Source organism: Ictalurus furcatus, chromosome 17, assembly GCF_023375685.1.
Source record: "Ictalurus furcatus strain D&B chromosome 17, Billie_1.0, whole genome shotgun sequence".
Lineage (NCBI taxonomy): Eukaryota > Metazoa > Chordata > Actinopteri > Siluriformes > Ictaluridae > Ictalurus > Ictalurus furcatus.
The window spans coordinates 15,947,049-15,967,927 of NC_071271.1; the positions used below are offsets into that span (position 1 = coordinate 15,947,049).

At 38.0% G+C, this 20,879-nt stretch overlaps 1 protein-coding gene across 1 annotated transcript; it reads right to left on the bottom strand.

Moving 5' to 3' along the window:
• Positions 1 to 155: 155 nt before the first annotated feature.
• zgc:153184 (uncharacterized protein LOC751652 homolog) lies at positions 156 to 20,407 on the bottom strand. The gene is made up of 7 exons (XM_053646694.1): positions 20,217 to 20,407; positions 9,651 to 9,734; positions 8,410 to 8,484; positions 8,123 to 8,194; positions 6,094 to 6,294; positions 1,625 to 2,089; positions 156 to 432 (listed from the first exon to the last, which is right to left on the bottom strand). Exons 1-7 carry the CDS (start codon positions 20,220 to 20,222, stop codon positions 415 to 417), a joined length of 921 nt encoding a protein of 306 aa, XP_053502669.1. The 5' UTR covers positions 20,223 to 20,407; the 3' UTR covers positions 156 to 414.
• Positions 20,408 to 20,879: the final 472 nt, after the last annotated feature.

Consider the following 20,879-nt stretch of genomic DNA (forward strand, 5'->3'; position numbering starts at 1 on the left):
ATTCGCCTTAATAGTATCTGCACCACTCTGATGCCATTGCATTCTATTAACAGTTTAAAGACTACATTTTTAAGCTACACAACAATATCAGAAACAGAGAGAGGTTCAGGTACACTGGTGTCATGATCAAGAGAAGAAAAAATGATCAGGAAAGGTTTATATCCTCCCGAAATTTAATACACACTTAGTTTTCTGCTCATACTCTGAAAATACTGGAGTATTCCTAGGCCACTGTTAGATGGTCGACCATGCAAGGCTTGTTAACAGCTGTGGTAGTGGCAACACTGTTGATACACGAGGGCTTAGAGCATAAATCCAGGTCCAACTTTATAAAGTACAAGTCTCTGCATTTGGCCAGTGTTCTTCCTTCCTCCACTGCACTCTCCACTTTTCACAGCTATATGTTTGTCCATCTCAGTCTCCAGCTTGATCCTGAAAAAAAAAAAAATTGCAATTTGGAGTCATTATAAATCTCACAAGCTAGTGTATGTGGCTTAACTGAGCTTTTGACAGCAAGTATTTTCACTCCTCTTCTTCTCCAAAGTTTATGACTTTTAAAACCAGATATATTTTTCCTTTCTTTAAAACAGGCAGCTCATATATGAATATCAGCTGATATGCTGTCTAAAATAACACATTTGAGGTTCCTTAAAACAATACTGGGTTTAAAGAATAAAGAACGATGGCAAGGTTTTTTTCTTTGCTGTTTTATAATACTGTGTTTTTAATTTGTGATTTTCAGAGATTATCTTATAGATATAGATTATCTTTCTTCTGATTTAAGCAGGAAATGAAAAAAAAGATATTTTCTTATGGTGTTATAGGGCATGGTGCTTCTTGAAACCATACAACAATTTGCAACAAGAGCAACAGCAATTTGCAACAAGAGCAACAACCACAGTCAAAGCATCAGGAAAGCATGTGAGTTTCATGTGAGGGCTTCACATACATCAAACACAGCATATAGCATGATCTTCAGTGTTTGTTGCTGTCCTCTAAGACAAATATGTATCTTTATATAAAACATACAGTGTGTGTGCATGTGTATTCCACATACTGTTAATACTTTTTCTGCCATCTGTCTTTTATATGTTTTATATGATGTCTTTATTTTTCTACTTCTGTGTAAATAAGTTCTGTTTTTATGTAAATTCTGTTTTATGTCACTAAACATCGGACGTCGAAGAAAGCATTTCACTGCATGTCGTACTGTGTATGGCTGTGTGTGACAAATAAAATTTGATTTGGCATGCTGGTAGTTACGTAATATTTACCTACCCTACCCGTATTGTTACTATAACAACCATTGTAGATATGCAAACTACAGTCTGACTAGCCGAATTGCATTTGGATTTGGTCACACAGACTAAAAGGAGTATTTAGGAAACAAATTAGATTTAGCCTTCTATGTAAACAAAGCTTCTGCTGAATTTCAGAACTTACTAAGTGAAGTTATTTTGAAGACACGGATAAACATTGCATAGATAAGGGAGTTATCTCATCTCTCGCAACACTTCAACCAACCAGGCGTCTCGCAGAACTGAATACCATGCTTATTTTGCTTTGTGTAGTTTTGTATTCTCTCATAATGCATGCTCATGTACCATTAGTGTGAAATGTTTACCTCGGCATCCATGTTCTCTTCAGTAGATTCTCCTGAAGTTTCTTCTTCTTTTTTTGATCCTTCCATCTCCTCTGTGCTATGTTCCTCAAGTGCCTTTTCCTCTTGTTGGTTGTCTGAAGCTTCAGGATTTCCTGAGCTCTTTTCCTCGGCTACCTCTTCCTTGTTCTCCTCTTCAGTGTCTTCAGTCCCTTCATTGTCCTTGCTCATATCATTGTGCTCTTCCTGCAGCTCTGTGTCTTCTACAGTAATGAGAGGATTGGAGTCTTCCTGGCTCTCGTGTGTCTCCTCCTGAGGAACATTCAGTGCATCCTTTGTATTGTCATTCTTGTCAGGAGCGTTATCAGGACTGTGCAGATCACATGGAGACCTGTTTTCCTCAGGTGTGTCTGGAGCCCCCTCTTCACCTACTGACTTCCGGTGCTGGCGAGTGGGTGGTCGCCGCTTGAAAGACAGTCGGACTCGACTCTGTGGAGACAAAAAGCAAAACAGTGTCAGAACCACTTTTATGAGTCATTTTTAAGATGTGCAGTGGTGCTTGAAAGTTTGTTAACCCTTTAGAATCTTCTATATTTCTGCATAAATATGACCTAAAACATAATAAGATTTTCACACAAGCCCTATAGTAGATAAAAAGAACCCAATTAAACAAATGAGACAAAAATATGATACTTGGTTATTTATTTATTACAGAAAATGATTGAATATTACATGTCCTGGCCCAAATGCAGCAAAACAGGCCCAAACCATGATACTACCACCACCATGTTTTTACAGATGGGATAAGGGTCTTATGCTGGAATGAAGTGTTTTACTTTCTCCAAACATATCACTTCTCATTTAAAACAAAAATTCTAATTTTGGTTTCATTTATCCACAAAATATTGTTCCAATAGCCTTCTGGCTTGTCCATGTGATCTTTAGCAAATGCAGACGGGCAGTAATGTTCTTTTTGAAGAGCAGTGACTTAGTGACTTTTGGAGAGCAGTTGCTTAGATGTTACCCTGGCTCCTTTAGGACCTCGCAGACTATTACACATCTTGCTTTTGAGTGACCTTTACTGGTTGACCACTCGTGGGGAGGGTAATAATGGTCTTGAATTTCCTCCATTTGTACACAATCTGTCTAACTGTGGATTGGTGGAATCCAAACTCTTTAGAGATGGTTTTGTAACCTTTTCCAGCTTCATGAGCATCAACAACTCTTTTTATGAGGTCCTCAGAAGTCTCCTTTGTTCATGCCATGATACACTTCCACAAACATGTGTTGTGAAGATCAGACATTGATAGATCTCTAATAAAATAGGGTGCTCACTCACACCTGATCATCATCCCACTGATTGAAAACACCTGACTCTAATTTCACCTTCAAATTAAACTGATAATCACTAGTGGTTCACATACTTCTGCCATTCATAGATATGTAATATCGGATCGTTTTCCTCAATAAATAAATGACCAAGTATAATATTTTGTCTCATGTGTTTAATTGGGATCTCTTGGTCTACTTTTAGGACTTGGGTGAAATATGATGAAGTTTTATACACACACACATTTATATATATATATATATATATATATATATATATATATATATATATATATACACACACACACACACACACACACACACACACATACACACACACACACACACACACACATATATATATATATATATATATAAAAATAAAGTTCACAAACTTTCAAGCACCACTCTATCTTCATCTGGACAGAGATGTTGCATTGTTGCATTTTAAGGGATTTCTAAAGATTGTGAATAAAACAAACTGACTGTATTAATTTGATTGTATTAGGAACATTTTGTAACTTCTAGGACAATATGCTCCAAATAAGGGGAATAAACATTGCAGTAAAAAAAATTGGAAAAATCGTCCCCTCCTCTATAACTGATCCCCTCTATTAAAACTCTGTATGCCTTGTGAGTTGTTATCTTTGCTGGGTGGTGGAGCTAATTTCTAGGCCTGAAAGATCTAAGCCTCAAACTACTCAAACTACCCAATTCCATTACATGGAATTACTGTAATCACCTTTTCTCTAATGAACAAGTATCTTTGAAATGTATATATTATATTATTGGTCAGAAGGTGGCACTGTGGTGTAGCAGCTTTCCTGATTCCTCAGCTCTAGATCCTGAGCTCAAGCTGGCTGTGTAGAGATTCAAATGTTCTCCCTGTGTCTGTGTGGGTTTCTTCAGTGTTCTCTGGTTTCCTCCCACCTTACAAAAACATGCAAGTAGGTGAAATGTCTATGATATGTCCAACCAAGATGGCCAGGAACCTTGGGGTGATTCTCGATGACAGCTTGACCTTTACAGACCACATCATAACAACTGCACAGTCCTGTAGGTTCATCCTGTACAACATCAAGAAAATCAGACCCTACCTCACCGAACAGGCTACACCGATACTAGTCCAGGCTCTTGTTATCTCAAAACTGGACTACTGCTACTCACTACTCTCGGGCCTTCCGGCCAGCTCCATCAGACCCCTTCAGATGATTCAGAATGCAGCAGCACGCCTCGTCTTCAACCATCCCAAGAGAACCCATGTCACACCCCTCTTCATCTCCCTCCACTGGCTTCCTGTAGCCGCCCGCATCAAATTCAAGGCCTTGATGCTCACCTACAAGACCTTGTCTGGAACAGCACCCTCCTTCCTCAACTCTCTCCTGAAGGCTTACGTTCCCTCACGCAATCTGCGATCAATCAATGACCGACACTTAGTAGTACCTACTCAGTGTGGCTCAAGGTCCCTTTCAAGAACATTCAAACTAACTGTTCCTCAGTGGTGAAATGAACTTCCAACCTCAATCCAGACTGCAGAATCTCTCACCATCTTCAAAAAACAGCTAAAGACCCACCTCGTCTGTGAACACCTAACCAACTCATAAAAAATAAAATAATAAAATTTACTCTGGCACTTACACCTCTACCCTGCGCACTTTGCTTCTTCTAGAACTCAATTAATGGATCTTGTATGGTAGCACTACTTGTATTGTTCTCTGCTTGATATATCGCTTTGCTTGTATTTTCTCATTTGTAAGTTGCTTTGGATACAAGCGTCCGCTAAATGAATAATTGTAAATGTAAATGTAATAAATTGCCCCTAGGTGTGAATGTACATGAGCTTGCAATGGATTGGCATCCCATCCTGGGTGCATTTCTACCTCACACCCAGTGTACCTGGGTTAGGCTCAGATCTACCTTGACTCTGACGAGGATGAAACACTTACCGATGATGACATCTTCATAAATATACAAACTGTATGTTTAAAGTAATGCAAGCCAAAACTGTGCTTTGCATGCTCCCTCTATGTCTAGTGTGTAGATATTCGTGAGCTTAACACGAATCATTCCACATAAAACACTGGCTATTAAGATGCATGAGAGAGAGGTGCAATGATGTGAGAAATAAGTGGCTTAAACGGATTACAGTTTTCATCCTCCATTGCTTGCAACTTTGAGTTTATATGGAGCTTAGGCTCTGAAAACAGCTCAACCTCTGCAGCTAATGTGCCCTTGCGTGCATGTGTATGACATCACATTTTGTTTGCATGTGTATGACGTCACATTTTGTTTGCATGTGTATGACATCACATTTTTTTGCATGTGTATGACACCAACTCAGAACTTCTTGTTGTTAAGTTTACCCTCAGTTCAGGGTAGCAACAGCAGTAACAACAGCAGTATCCACATTGACTAATCTGGTTTGGGTCTAAGAAATGGTAGGGGTCATGGAACCCATAAATATTCAAATGAGGATGAAAATATGTGAACGTATAACAACCGAAAGGGGTCTCCTATGAGTCATATGTCCAAACACTTTTTCTGAACTTGTGGGCTTTGTGTGTAAATGTGTCTTTCAGTACATACTGTGAACAACAATATACTTGTAATATATACTTAATAACATAATATATACTTATAATACTGATAACCATTATAATAGATTTATAGTTCATTGGTGAATGTAGATTGGTTAATTAATGTGATTTATTCGTTAATTTGACTAATCAGTTCTATATATAAAGCACAAACATGGCAATTATTATTTAAAACAATTACTTTTCTAAATATTGTTATTATTATTATTATTATTATTATTAATAATAACAACAACAATAAGAGAAGAATACATTTTTAATTAATACCCTATTTACTTTCATTTTTAACTATCAAACGTTCAACAATAAACATGGCAATTATTATTTAAAACAATTACTATTCTAAATATTATTATTATTATTATTATTATTAATAATAATAATAATAATAATAATAATAATAATAATAATAATACCTTTTTAATTAATACCTGGTTTTTAATTAATACCCTATTTACTTTCATTTTTAACTATCAAACGTTCAACAATAAATTCCCTTAAAATGGCCCTAACCCTCCTTGCATGGTTCAGTGTTTAGCATTTAGGAGCTGAGTTAAGCAGTCAGACCTTGCTGAAGTTGGGCAGTGTGGTGCCCTCAGCTGGTTGCTCGAAGCTGATGGGCACCTCATTGGCACCGTGCTGCTGAGGGGGCCTCAGGGTGGGACTCTGGGGACCGCAGGGGCTGATGGGACAGAATGGTACAGCCGGTTGCTTCCCTTCTAGACTTTTTGAGTTGAGCAGTATAGTAGGTGACAATATGGGATTGGCCTACATGGGACAAGAAAAAAAGTAACATTGGACCACATACATTCCACATGATGTTAACGTATTGTATGAATTAATACATGAAAGTGACTCATTTTGTGTTTACTGCAAGTCTGCATCAATAGGCAGTGAGAATAGAGACTTATACAAATAGCTGTGCCACTACCACTGTATCAGCCAGTCTAATTTAATATGCATTCATATTTTTCAATGAGTGTTTGAAAACAATAATCCCAAATATAATCAGAGAAAGGAAGTTGATATTCTTGGGGTTATTCATTATTTCTATAGACATAAGCCTAACTTATTTATTAATCTATCTGTCTACTGTTCAAGTATCTGGAAACACACTGAGGTCAAGTCCTCATTCACAATGTTGTCGACTCACAAAATAGAAGACAGAAAAATCACATGACCTGGATCAAGCTCAGATCATCCAAAATCAATGAACAATGGAGAGCCATTATTTGAATGAGAGATGGCACTACATATGATTCCTACCTGTACAGGATTCAAGAAGAAGAGAGACAAGTGGCAGCCCTTTTGTCTCATGGCTGCTAAGTCGAGAGCAGGACAACTCAGCAGCCTGGCAACATGACTAAGACCTGATCTGATTAGCAAGCAAGACTGGGCCAACCCAAGCTACAGGGACAGAGCTGTAGCTCTATAAATCCCTAAATGCTACTGTAAATCCCCCAGAACTACCACACAATATCTACAGAGTGTATTAGGGATGTAATATAAATACATCATTCGGATTGAACAAATAATGCTTCCTAAATTAATACAAATACAGAGACTAACAGGATACAGACAATTCTGTTTTTTAAGATTGCTTGTGAGAAAATGCATCTATTTGAGACTAGATCCTGCAGGAAGCAACAAAAATGATTTTTGCTTTCATGTAATGAGGATTCAAGGATGCTTGAGTCATCAGTTGATACTGATTCTGAACTTGAATGAAGTAGCTGAGGTTGATGAACTGTACAAGTTAAGGAGTATAAATAAAGTACGAATAAAGTTATGTTCTGCAAATTGCTACATCTTGTTATAATTTGTGAATGAAAAATCACCTACATTTCCTGTAACCCTGTTTTTCTTTTAGTGCTTTCCAGTGTTCCTGGGGCATAGTGGTTTAAAAACCATGTTTAAAAAAATAATTTTAACAACAAGTCTAGACCACGCTCACTTAAAATCCAAATACAGATAGAGATCTGAATATCTGGAGCATAGGTACAGATAATGGCATCATTACACCCCTAGTGTGTATAATTGTATACTTTTCCCCCCTAGAACAGCTTTAAATGCCACAGATGAACACTATGTGGCAGCAGAGATGCATAAAGTGGCACGAACAGCAAATCTCTTCAAGTGTGAAGGGGATGTACAGCTAATCTCCAAATATGACCAAAATTATATGTAGCTATACTTACATTCATTGACCAGAGATTTTTTGAGAGGAATTGACTTCATCAGACAGAAATAGTACTGTATCTTTTGCAATAAATGTGCATGTAGTAGGACATCTGTGTGCTGAAAGTTTTCAGTAATCACTAACAGTTTGCATGTATGTGTGAAAGTACTGATGAAGGAAGCTGCAAGATGGAGCATTTCCTGTGTAAAGTGCTTCCTTAGAAATGCTGATTCATGCAGACTTACACAACTAATAGGGCATGTGGGTCAAATATGAAACAGTGCTTGCATTGTCACAAAATGTCATGTATTATTTAATATTAAAATAAAAGATAAATACTGTATAAAATATAAATAAATACTGTATTCACGTATTAGTTACTACACAGAGAGAAAGAAATCTTAAGAGGATGTTTACCTGCAGTTTCTCAATGAGAGGAGAATTCTTCAGCTTGGCCCTGGGGGGAGGTTGAGGTGGAATAGTCGCTTTCTTGGACAGAAAAAGAGTTGTAGACCAGAATATATCAGCAATTTAATGAAAAAACACCATTTAACACCATTAAGTGCTAATGTAAACACTATACCTAACAATATGTTACGTGCAGCTGTTTCTGTACATTGATACAAGCTGTTAAGCTTTTCTTAGGTGAGAATAAAGTCACTAACTGTTCACACCGAAGTGATGTATCTTTGTTAAATTCTCACCTCCTTCTCACTCTCACTATCCATCTGGTCATGTAACTGCAAAGAACACGGAGGGCTCCTTTGAACAGGTTTTCTCTGAGACAGTGACAGATGGACTTGCATTACAAATCAGATAGCATATGCAGAATGCTAATGAACAATATATGATGGATTGTACCCATTCTATGTCTATATACATCAATATTTATACCATAGATCTTGTGAAGATGGTTAATTTTCTAGAACAGCAGCTCTGACAATAGTGCCGGTAAATCGTAATTTTATAATACAAATGCATCTATAGTAACAGCTCATTCACAGGGACTTGTATAGAGGACACTCAACATAATCTAAACCTAACAATAAAAACTGTTTATAGCTGCTCTAACATAACGGATAACAGGAGCTCCCTTTTTTAAACGTGTAAAAATGACATTGTTGTCTAATTGCTCTCATATAAGAGGAGTAAAGCACTTCAGGATGTGCTGGTGTAGGAAAATAATCAACTCTGGAGTATTAACAATAACTCTGCATCATGTCGGGCTGCATCACTCCACCCAGTTGTTGTTCATTTTTTAATAATAGCATGTCCTGAAGTTTTTTATTCCTTACATATATGATGGCTAAGATGCAGATGTTTGTACAAGATTGTCTTTCTTGGTACACAGCTCGTTTTAAGTGCCTAGTAGTCGTACATCAGTGTGACTGGACTTGGGTTATATTCATAAAGACATTTCAGGGCTACTGGACTAGGCTCTAAGGACTAATAAAGCCTGTCTTTGGTGACTGGCAAAACGTCTTGAAGATTATAAGTCCTGTCAGTTAGACTTACTACTACTAGTAAATCACATGTAGCTGCACAATATGGTAAATGGCGCACTTATATAGCGCTTTTATCCAAAACGCTTTACACTGTGTCTCATTCACCCATTCACACACACACTCACACACCAATGGTAGCAGAGCTGCCATGCAAGGTGCTAACTTGCCATCAGGAGCAACTTGGGGTTCAGTGTCTTGCCCAGGGACACTTCGGCACGTGGAGTCACGTGGGCCAGGAATCGAACCGCCAACCCTACGATTAGTGGACAACCCGCTCTACCACCTGAACCACAGCTGCCCCATATTATACATTATATTATACATTATACACTCCTTTCCGCAACTCCTAACATGTCTGTTCTGTCCCTCCTATGATTGGAAGACGTAGAAATTATAGGAACATGTAAGAATAGTGTCAAGTAAATTAAATGAAATATTACCTCGTCATTCCTTGGCATTGGCAGTGGATGACTTTTGAACTTCCCAGCCAGTTCAGCCACTGATAACTTGACTGGAGATCCCCCCTGAAAAAGTAAGAGAGATGCTTCGTATGAATGCATGCATGCATAAAGGTTTGTGTTCTTGAAGGAATACTCCAGTGTTTTTAAACTTAATCTCTAGCTACAGCATGTGTAGTGTATATGTTCCATGTGACATGTTTCATTGTACTGCAAAAAGAACAGAAAATTCCTGTAAAAGTGAGCTTCTTAGAATGGAAATCTAAAGGCAGCTACTGAGCTTAATAAGCATTTGTAACCTATTATATTATTTTGTAACCTTAGGACGGGGGTCTTTAATTTCATTTCCAAGCTTGAGCCACACCTGATAACACCTACATTCAGCCTGAAAAACCTGCAGCCAGACTGGTCCTTTGCTGATAAGATTTAATATCCTTGTCCTAGGGAAAGTATAATTACATTTCACTGTATTGTTTTGGAAACCTGTTTCTGGCTAGAACAGCTTCTGTTAGATATTCTGTCATGTTTATTACATCCTAATATGTGTATAATTTGAGTCATACAGTATTTGAGCCATTTTAAACATTCACTGATTTAATTCAACAACAACCCTTAGCCTTGCCTCTGCCCTGTGTGTGTGGAGTTGGCATGTGCTCCCTGTGCTTCAGGGGTTTCCTCTGGGTACTCCGGTTTCCTCTCCCATTCCAAAGACATGTGTTGTAGGCTGATTGGCATTTCCAGATTGTCTGTAGTGTGTGAATGAGTGTGTGTGATTGTGCCCTGTGATGGGTTGGCACCCTGTCCAGGTGTCCCCCGCCTTGTGCCCCGTTTTTCTCTGGGATAAGCTCCAGGCTCCCCCGCGGCTCTGTGTAAGATAAGCAGTATGGAAAATGGATGGATAGATGGACTTTTACATGCTATCTTTTCCTTTCTAATTCCAGGGAAACATCTTGAAATTCTTTCATACATATTACAGATGTGCTGGATAAAAGTACGTTTTAAAAAAAAACCACTGGAGTATTTCTTTAAGTCCAAAGTCTCATAACTGTGGCATAGCTATAGAACAAAGGAATGTACTACAGAAGTTATCAGCAATGTAAATGGTACTTAAGATAATCTTGCATTGACCCTGAACATAGCTTTGTATATTAACTCAATTACCTTAGCTTTACCCCAGGGTTAGCTTACTGTTTCATAAACTCATACTGATAGTAAGCCCTGGATGTATTTAAAATCTGATACAATTCATCCCTGAGCAATGACACTCTTTAGATTTATATGCTAACCGTGTTGATTTATATGCTTTTCCCACACACCCTACCCGTGCCTCGTGAATTACAGAACTGCTGCATTGGCCTCTTTGTTTTGTTAACAGATTTACTGAGCACAGGCACTGTTACTGCTGGATGTTCTCTGACCCGTGCATTTCTGAAGCAGTTTAAACCTCACGATGGCTTACTTTCACTGTTGACACAGGGTTCCCACAGAACCTAGAATATCCTCAGACCACCAAAAGAGCCAGCTCAAGAATTACAAGCCTGCAGGGGAGACAATACGCCCAGATAGTAGTTTTACACGCCTCCGAGCCATTACATAAACCACGATACAAGAATTACCTTCAGACTCAGACAGCACTTGTTTTATGAGGCCGATCACATTTCCCGCTTTACAACAACAGGAAAATGAAGCAGGCCTCACATGAAAAGTGCATGAAAAAGTAGCGCAGGGAAATGGTGACATCAGCCCAGAGGGGCATTAGGGACAGAGGGGCTGGGAAGGTTGGGTGTGTTTCCTAGAACATTAACACAGCTGACTAACATCACGCTAACTGCCTGGGGAATTACAGACAGTGATAGCAGTTTCCATCTCTTTCTCCCTCTTTCTTCAATATAGTTTTGTAATAGTATTAAGCAAAATGAATAATCACTAAAGTTATGGGTATTGACACTGGCATTGACACTCTGTTTCTTTGCTTCTATTTTTCTCCTCACACTATTTATTTATTTATTTTTTTGCTCTGAGAGTTATTCAGGACAAAGCACTCTTTACACACAGATCCTCCTTATTGCCTCTAGCTTTGGGTGTCTGCCCTGTCTGAGCCAAACCCTTTGGAAACATTAACACACTTCTCCCACAAACATTCTTACTCAGTCTGGCAGATATACACACATTCCCAATTCTGCACATACACAAACACAGTGATCTCACCTACCTTGTTTCCCTCCACCCAAAAGAGATTACTACATGCACACACTTCAAATCCTGCACATGTGCCTAAATACAGTAAACACACACACACACACACACACACATACACACAAAGAGATAGAGAAGCATTTTCCCTGTGATTTGTTTCCTTCTAAATTCCTACAGTTCCTTTTTTTTTCATCCGTGATAAGCAGAAGCCCCCAGAGACCACCCACCCTTGTTTCATTATTTTGGAGCTCATGATTGTTAACTCCTTCCTGTCTCTTAAAAAAAAACATGCTTAAGTGCTCACAGTGAAAAACTTCACAAGAAGACAATGGAGTTGAGTGTTTATTGAATGTTCAAGCTTTTTTTGGTTAACCAAAGCTGATGGTTTCTAGTATAAAACATTTGGACAGGAGCCACAACTTTGCTCCTTGGTCTACAGAAATGACCTTCAGTCTCAGAACGACACAAAGGCTGCAAAAAATAACTTCCACAATTACTCACTCAAGCATTCAAAGATCGCATCCCCATTTTAAACACAATAACACTCAAGTTCAGTACTGCTCCTGTTGCCAAATGTGATCATATTCACACTCATTATCTAACAACTCACATGCAATTCAATTATTATCACAAGTGAGCACAGTTATGCCTAGACCATGTATGGCAAAACTTGTAATCCACCCAAGAGTGAGATTGTACTGTATTCTATAGGATATAAGAGTTCAGGACTCTGGGAAGACCAGAGGGGTCCTCTGTGGGAGAGAAAACCTAGCCAGGTCTATTTTTAGGGGTTTTGGGCCTGAGAAAAACGAAGTCACGAAGGCTTAGGTCATTAGTTTCTTGTTGATGTTGATGTGAACCATGTCCAGTGAGAGAAAATTTGTCCTAACAGTCAAATTTACTAAACAACTATAACCATGTAAAAGACTACATCACATTTCAAGGAGTTTTAAAGCAAATTTAGTATATACTATTCTATATCTTTTTTTGGAAAGTCTGCAAACTAGAACCGCTAATGTGGTTGTTTTAGGAAAGCCCACACACTCACACTCAGACGCAAACAATCAGCTGAGACAAAACACTCAGCTCTGATCAGAGCACAGCTGCAATTCAACTCTTATCTCTGCCTTCTATCATCTGACACAGGATGTGTGTGAGTGAGTGATTTGAGGATGTGTTAACACAAGCACGCGTAAGCAGGAAGAGCTGTAGATCATATTTAAAGAGTGTGATGATTCCAACAACTCACAAAACTAAGAAATTAGCAGGTGCATTTGTCCTGACTGAATCTACGCAGCACTTCAGCCTTCCAATGTAACAGAGTGAATACACAGTGTGATGATGTAGTATCAGTTTCTTCACTTGTTTTCATGATATGAAACAGAAAGAATCAAAACTACAGTTAAAACTACAGTATATAGTATAGTAAATAATATGTACATTTTATTATATGTAAATAAACAAAATATTTTCAGTACACTCAGATGACCTGCTAGCTGAGAAGATTTTTTTCCAGTGTGAAACCAGAGATATCTAGGTTGGGTCCTGCATCTCACATTATCATGCTGTGATTAGGTTGTTGGGTAGCTATGTGCTGTAGCAAAACAGACTAATAAGTAGTCTGTAGTAAAAAGCCAAATCAGTTATTTTACCCGTTAAAATGATCTATGGTCCTACACCACAATCAGAATGGAATCTTTAATTGCAATTTTAGGGGTAATTTGTCACTTTTGGGAGTAACCAGATTTAAAATTGATACAACTCTGCTTCTGGTTGTGATACATGCAAAAGACTAACATACTATATATAGTAGATAATGTCACAATTTCACCATGTGAAAGATTTTCCCAGGCCACCACACATGTGCCTCTTGAGTTGCCTTTTAAGAAAAAAAAGGGCAGAGATCAGCAGCTCTGTTCCGGTTGGGGATGGGCATGATTTCAGGACTAGTAAAACTAAAACAGAAGCTTGAAATAAAGAAACTAGCTAGATCTACTGTATGGCAAGATGGCAAACTGCAGTTTTTAAAGATACCTTCTGTGATAATTACTGGTCTATAAGTACTATGAAAAACTACAAAATGTAAAAAAAAAAAAATAAATAAATAAAATTATAAAAAAAATTGTTCTGAATATTTTGATGAATGAATAAATTTTGATAGCTCATATATTCAGAGTATAACATGATATAGATATGTATTATAATGACTGTTGAGCAAGCATTTAATTTACTGATACAGAGGAATACAGTAACAACTTTTGATCAAGTGCCATTTCCTTCTACTTAAAGTAATAAAAGGTCCTCTCCTGTACAGTAACATCATTTGCTACAGATCAGCTGACCAGTACAAACCTTTACAACAAAGAAAACTAACAAATAATCAAACAAGCAGTCTTTTTGAGACAGCAAACACATGATGTGGTGAAAGAGTTACCTCTTATTCACCAATCAGCTCATCTAATGCTTACATGAGAGTCATGTCCAAATATAGACACCAAGGCTAGTTGTGATATACTGTATTTAATATAAATCTTTTATTTAAGGTATGCTCTGGGCAGATTAAGTAAGGTAAAATGAGAATGATGAAGCTTGAAAGAAAAGCCAGTGGAGAAGACTGCAAGAGAAGAATAAGAAGGATAAATATAGATATGAATAAAAAGAAGTGATGGAAATAACAGTCTTGCTAGACTGTAGAATTCGAGCAGAGTGAAGTTTACATTCATTTAAGTGTGCTGGATTAAACTGAAGAACACCGGGTTCAGTCTGCCAGGAGTGACCATATAACACAGCAGCCAAGACTTGTTAATACTACAGCAGACTTGCAAATGTCCTTTGTTTCTCCAGGTTTCCAAGGAAACCTGGTCTATTTGAAATCACATCACTTTTCCGCTGGAATTGCAAGTTTAGCCCTTCATTTGGCCACTTTTGTTGAACAATTATAGCAAGTTTAGTAAACCCTGTCATATTTCACAGCAGTTAGTTAAAAGGACACTGTACAGAATAACATCTGGAAACTCTGCCCAACATTGTGAATATAACCAAGCTACATTCCTTATCAGGTAAATTCAGGTTGAGGCTCTGGGTTACTGATCAGAAGGTCGGGGGTTCAAGCCCCAGCACTGCCAAGCTGTCGCTGTTGGGCCCTTGAGCAAGGCCCTTAACCCTCTCTGCTCCAGGGGCACCATATCATGGCTGACCCTGCGCTTGGACCCCGGCTTCCTAACAAGCTGTGACATGCGAAAAAAGAACTACACTGTGCTGTAATGTATAAGTGACAAATAAAGGTTGCTTCTTCTGCTGCACCTGCTGCAAGCATGTCAGGATATCTGCAAACCAGACTAGGGATGTAAATGAATATGAATACTTTATTCGGTAAGAATGGATAATGTATTATAATTAGATACAAATACAGACACAAATAGGAGATGCACTATACATTCTGGGGTTTTTCTTAAAGAAAGCTTGCCAGAACATTTCACAGGGAATCAGCTTGCGATTGTGCTTCAGGTCTGAGACTCCACAGAAGTCACGTGGACATGAGGTGTACTTGCATGGCTTGAGCTTGCAGTCAGATATGAAGCTTGTGGGACAAATAAAAACCACCATTAATATTTGAATATATTGTGGGCAGGGACAAACAAAAACTCAAGTGTGCAAGTGGGATTTAAAAAAATAAAATACTTGAAACCAATTATAAACTTGTGGGATGTAGCTGAGGTTGAGGAACTGTCAGAGCCAGAATTCACAGGCCATGACAGAGACAGTGCTACCATTTCTACCTCCAGTTTTTTTTCCCCCCCGTGTTTTTCAGGACACACTGGTGGCTTCCTATTGCTTCCTATTATTATTTTTTAATTCTGGTTTTGGCGACGACTAATACAGATATGGATATTTGGAGCACTAAACAGATACAGATAAAGATAGTGTCATTGTGTTACACTCCTAATAGATACATACTAACAATCTTACTTTTAATGATAATGACACAAGCCTTCAAGCATTGAAAGTAGGCATCAAGCCCTACATATATGCCTTACTCTTCAGCATTACCAAATATGGATTCTAAAGTCAAGGCAAGTCCTATCAAATATACTGTAATTTCAAACAATCATGAAGATTGTTTGACAGCCATCAGATTTTTCTTATTAATGTACATCAAGACATGTTGAGATTGAGCACCAGCAGTCTAGACGTGCATTCCAAATATATGGCAGTGCATAGAGTGACGCTCCATATACAGAAACCTGCAAGTGTCACAAGACAGAAAGCTTCCTCTCACTGCTTATTCTTCGAGTGCTTAATGTCTCCACTTCCCCCATTCTAGCATAATGTACTGCTGGTGGATAACTAAAGTCATGCCTTGTTTTTCCTGAATCTCCATTCAGGATCCTCAGGAAAGGTTATAAAATGCTTCTCAGTTTATCCATGTAATAGTTCCTGTACTTATAAGAATAGGAATTTGTCTGCAATCACAGTCCCTCCTCAAACTGTTGTTCAAACTTCATGGATCATTACCTCTCCTTTTTGCAGGAGTTAAACTCTCTGGGTGACATAAGTGGAACAATCATGGCTTTATCTACAAAAATGCTACTATAACTGCAAGATTACAAAACTTTATCACTTGTACTTCTAACACTTATGTTCCATGTTTATTTTTGCCCAATATGCTCTCAGTGTTGCTGTACCCCAATGCTGTCAGGGCCTCCCTTTAATATAACAGTTACTTTTTTGTGACTTCCTCCATGACATTTCGAAGCATCCAATTACAAAATCAGTGCAAGTTTAAATGGTCAATGGCCTGCTTGTGTTCACTTGTGATATTTCCTTTTTGGTACTGTTGGACTTGTGTGCAGCCTTTGACATTATTGACCTTGATATTTTAATCAGTAGGCTGGAAAACAAGCTCTGTTTTGGCAGACAAATTCCTATCTGGTTTAGATCCTACTTGACAGACAATTGCCAGTTTGTTCAGACTAGTCAGAGCCTTAAAAAAATACAATATGGTGCACCACAAGGTTCTGATTTAGGCTCTCCAATCTTTCCCTTGAATGTGTAATTCACAAAAATAACGTTGGCTTTTATTTCTATGTTGATGATACGCAGTTCTCATAAGTTCAGCTAGATTCAGTAGCACACCTGAGCAAAATGGAAGATTATATTAAAGATGTAAAAAATCTCCAAAAACATCCTTTCTTCTTTTTCTTCCTCTTCTTCTTCTTCTTCCTCTTCCTCTTCTTATTATTATTACTACTACTACTACTACTACATGTAGCACATCACCACATCTTTTCAAGCTCCCACATGGTAGGGAGCACTAACTGCTAAATTGATTAGCAAGCACTGATTTGTATTATCACAGACAAGGGAACTAAGCCATCCAACACATCTTATGAAGCATATAGTAACAGGAGTGTCAGACTCATGCCTTAAAGAGCCACAGTACTGCAGTGGTTAGTATTCTATCTAAAAAAATTTTTTAAAAATACACCAAATGTAACTCACTGGCTTGTTATCAATGGCTGAATATTACCTGCTTGAAGAGGGCATCGTGTTAGGGCTGCAGTCTGAGAACAATGATGTAAAGAATCATTCAAATCATATGATTCTGGACCTAATGAACAGGGAGCTCACCAATTGATAAACCAATCACGGTTTGATACAACCTTTGCAAATTCACAGAGTAAATAACTTAACAGATAAGTATGAAACCTTTTTATTCTTTCTGTTTGTTTCTTTTCAGTGGTCCCCTACAATCCCCAGTAGATCCTCACTGCTTTCTCTGTTCTATTGAAGGATATATGGTCATATTTTATTATATGAGATTAGTAGCAGTCTACTATGTCTAGCTGTTAGCAGGCAATATTGAGGCAATGGTCAAAAATCAGGAATATAAAAAGCTAATAAAGAGCAGATGCCAGTCATGTAGCCTAGATACACCGACACAGAGAGAGTGACCCTGAAAATCCTCATTCAATCACTCAAGAAGTCACTGTCATGGACATTGAAGCAGGTTATCATGGACAAAGTGATACTGAAACAGAAGAGGAAGTCAGAACATGTTGTCTGGAACATAAATAATATATGCAGATGACTAACTGAAATGAAAGTTTACTTTGAATAAGCAGGGCATGCATTTTCACAAAATAGTGTATACATTTTTATCATTTTTATTATGTATTACTCAATACTTGCGTAAATAAAAAGCTTAACAACTGGAAGAATGCAGTCATGTAAAATCTTACAGCATCTGTGATTTAATCAGACACACTTACTGCATTATTTTCTGACTTCTGAATATTACACAAATTTTGGGTGTGAATCCTTCATATTTAGCTTTTCTAATGCAGTCTTAAAGTATAGCAGAAATGAATTATTAGCTATTACTAAAAACATCATATGGCTGGCTGAGCTGTGCAGATGTTTGTGTGCTCAGCCCATTTTATACCCCATCAGCAGTCTCTCTCTCGCTCTCGCTCCTCTCTCTCATTCATATATATATATATATATATATATATATATATATATATATATATATATATATATATATGAGAGAGAGAGAGATCTAAAATGGGATGAAAGTAAATTCATTTAACATTTAATAGATACCAATGTAAGAGAAGGAGAAGTGTTCTGATCACATGGCATTGTACCACATGACTACAGCACCTGAATGCTTGAGAAGGCACAGGACTTCCTGAGGACAACTCTAAAAAAGAGTCTCCTTCATTCTTTTTTCAATCAAAGAACACAAAATACTTTCCTACAGCATGGTTTGGTCTTAAAAACGTAGGCTGTGAGTCTGGCAAATCCATTATAGGTGTCTACTTGATTGTTCAGATTGAAAATAGCAGCTGACCATCTCACTTTTTTTTCAGCTGAGTGTATAACTGGATAACTTGTGGTTCTAACGGGTCCATTGATAGTACTGCATACCGGCAGCAGTCATGTTAGTTTTGTTTTTGCACTTAAGATGAATAATACATGTTCATTCCCATATGCTTTGCAGATCCAGCCCATTCTTTCACATCTGCAGTTACACTCTGTTCCTAGTTTTACTCTATCCAGCTATATATGGGACCAAGTACACACCCAATCTACCCACACATGCACACATAATATACACACACTCATAATACACAGGGGACTCCCAAAGCTTTCAGCAGAATAGTAAGTGACCAGAGGATGTTGTGAATTTTCCCTCCTGATTCCACAAGCTTTCACTGGCTTAATCTGCTGGAAGTCAGTCAGCTATGCTGTAAACAACACAGTGCTGTAAGAACACATCATCCCAGTTTCTCTTCAATTCATCATTCTTTCTGTTTTTCGTTCCCCATTTGTTCTTAGTCTGAGGACATTTCAGCTGAGGATCACACATTTTCTACCCATTTTGCCAGCATCAGCAAAGACCAGTTGAATGCACTTGGGCACTTTTTAAGGCAGCAAAAGAACAAGCAACATGTGTTATGTGAGGAAGTGTTCTCATACAGAGACGAGAAGCAAAAGCCCTGCACTCGTTACCCATATACAGCAGATATCAGACTTTTTATCACTATGTGTACTTGCATATGCTCTTCTACTAAGGGATTGTGACTGATTTCAAGATTAGCCTTCATACATTGTGGCATCATCTCTGTGTAGGACAAGGTTTCATCTGAATATCTTGTTTGTTTGCTACATAATGGTATCACTGCATTGGCTTCATTACTCTGTAGCAGGGGCTCTCAAAAGTTTGCAGCCAGAGATCTCTTTTACTGTAAAATAAATATCCACAGAGCCCCTCAGCACAGATTTATTTTATGACCATAATCTGAGTAGTCAAATATTAGGCTCATTAATGAAATATGTCAAATAATAATCTGGGTATTTATTAGAGCCGAATGGGTTTTACTCCTCAAATTTTCACTGACAAAACACAGGTCCAAGCTGAAATCATTAATAAACTGACTTATTACAATGTTAACTAATTAATTAATTAATTAATTTAACATTTTATTTGCAAGACATTGCAACAGTTTCTTTAAAAGACCTCTCACTGGTTGTGTGGTCATACACATTGTTTTTATATGACTATAGGTGCAGGATTTTTTTACAGAGTCTTTTACAGTCTCACTTCATGATTTAGTGATACTTCAGAAATCTGTTGCCCGATCGTGTGACTGCCAGTCCACTTTGCTTTTAGAAGTCGGGGAATTCAGTTGAAGTTTCCTTCCCCTTTGGTCTCAAGAAAACATCTCAGTCCGTCTTTTAGGAAACTTTGAGTTTCCAGTTTACAGAATTATTTCAGGTAGTCTGAGCGCTATAATGTGATGTTTAAGTACATTTTGATCATCAAGAAGAATAAAGTAACTATACCTCCATCCTCTGAGTGTGTCCGATCTGTCCAGCTGCGCCCCGATGTGCCCAAGTAACTCTGATTACAGTGGTAATAAACTTCCCCAGCTTCACACTACTGGAGTCACATTTCCATCTGAGCAGCTCTACACTTAAACAAATCTAAAGGATCAACACTGATACTCTGTGTGAGAACCCTGAGGAGGAGGGGAGGGGGAGGAGGAGGAGGTTTGGCTGACTGATGTGGTTCGCTGTATTTCGGTTGCGCAACATGTTCGCTGTCCAGCGGTGGATGGAGAGTGAACACTAACACACTGAAAAGCCCGCCGCGTTGTGGCGACACTGAGCTGCACGCACACTCACACACACAAACACACACACACACACTTTCATCTGAAGAGTGTAGGTTTTGAGACTAGATTTTGATGCTCCATGTTTATTGATTTTCAGCTCTACAACAGACCCCAGAACAGTGGATTAAGGCATTTATATTTATGTTTACATAATACTGTCCGAGGCCCTCTAGTGGCTGGTTGCAGTAAAAATTTTAACCCCGCCCATTCTCAAGCAAAAATAAATAAATTAATTAAAATTTCATTGAATTTTCTAAATTGAAATAAAACACAAAAACAAGTTTAATTGATAAAAGCCTTTAAATTCCTAGAAATTATATATATATATATA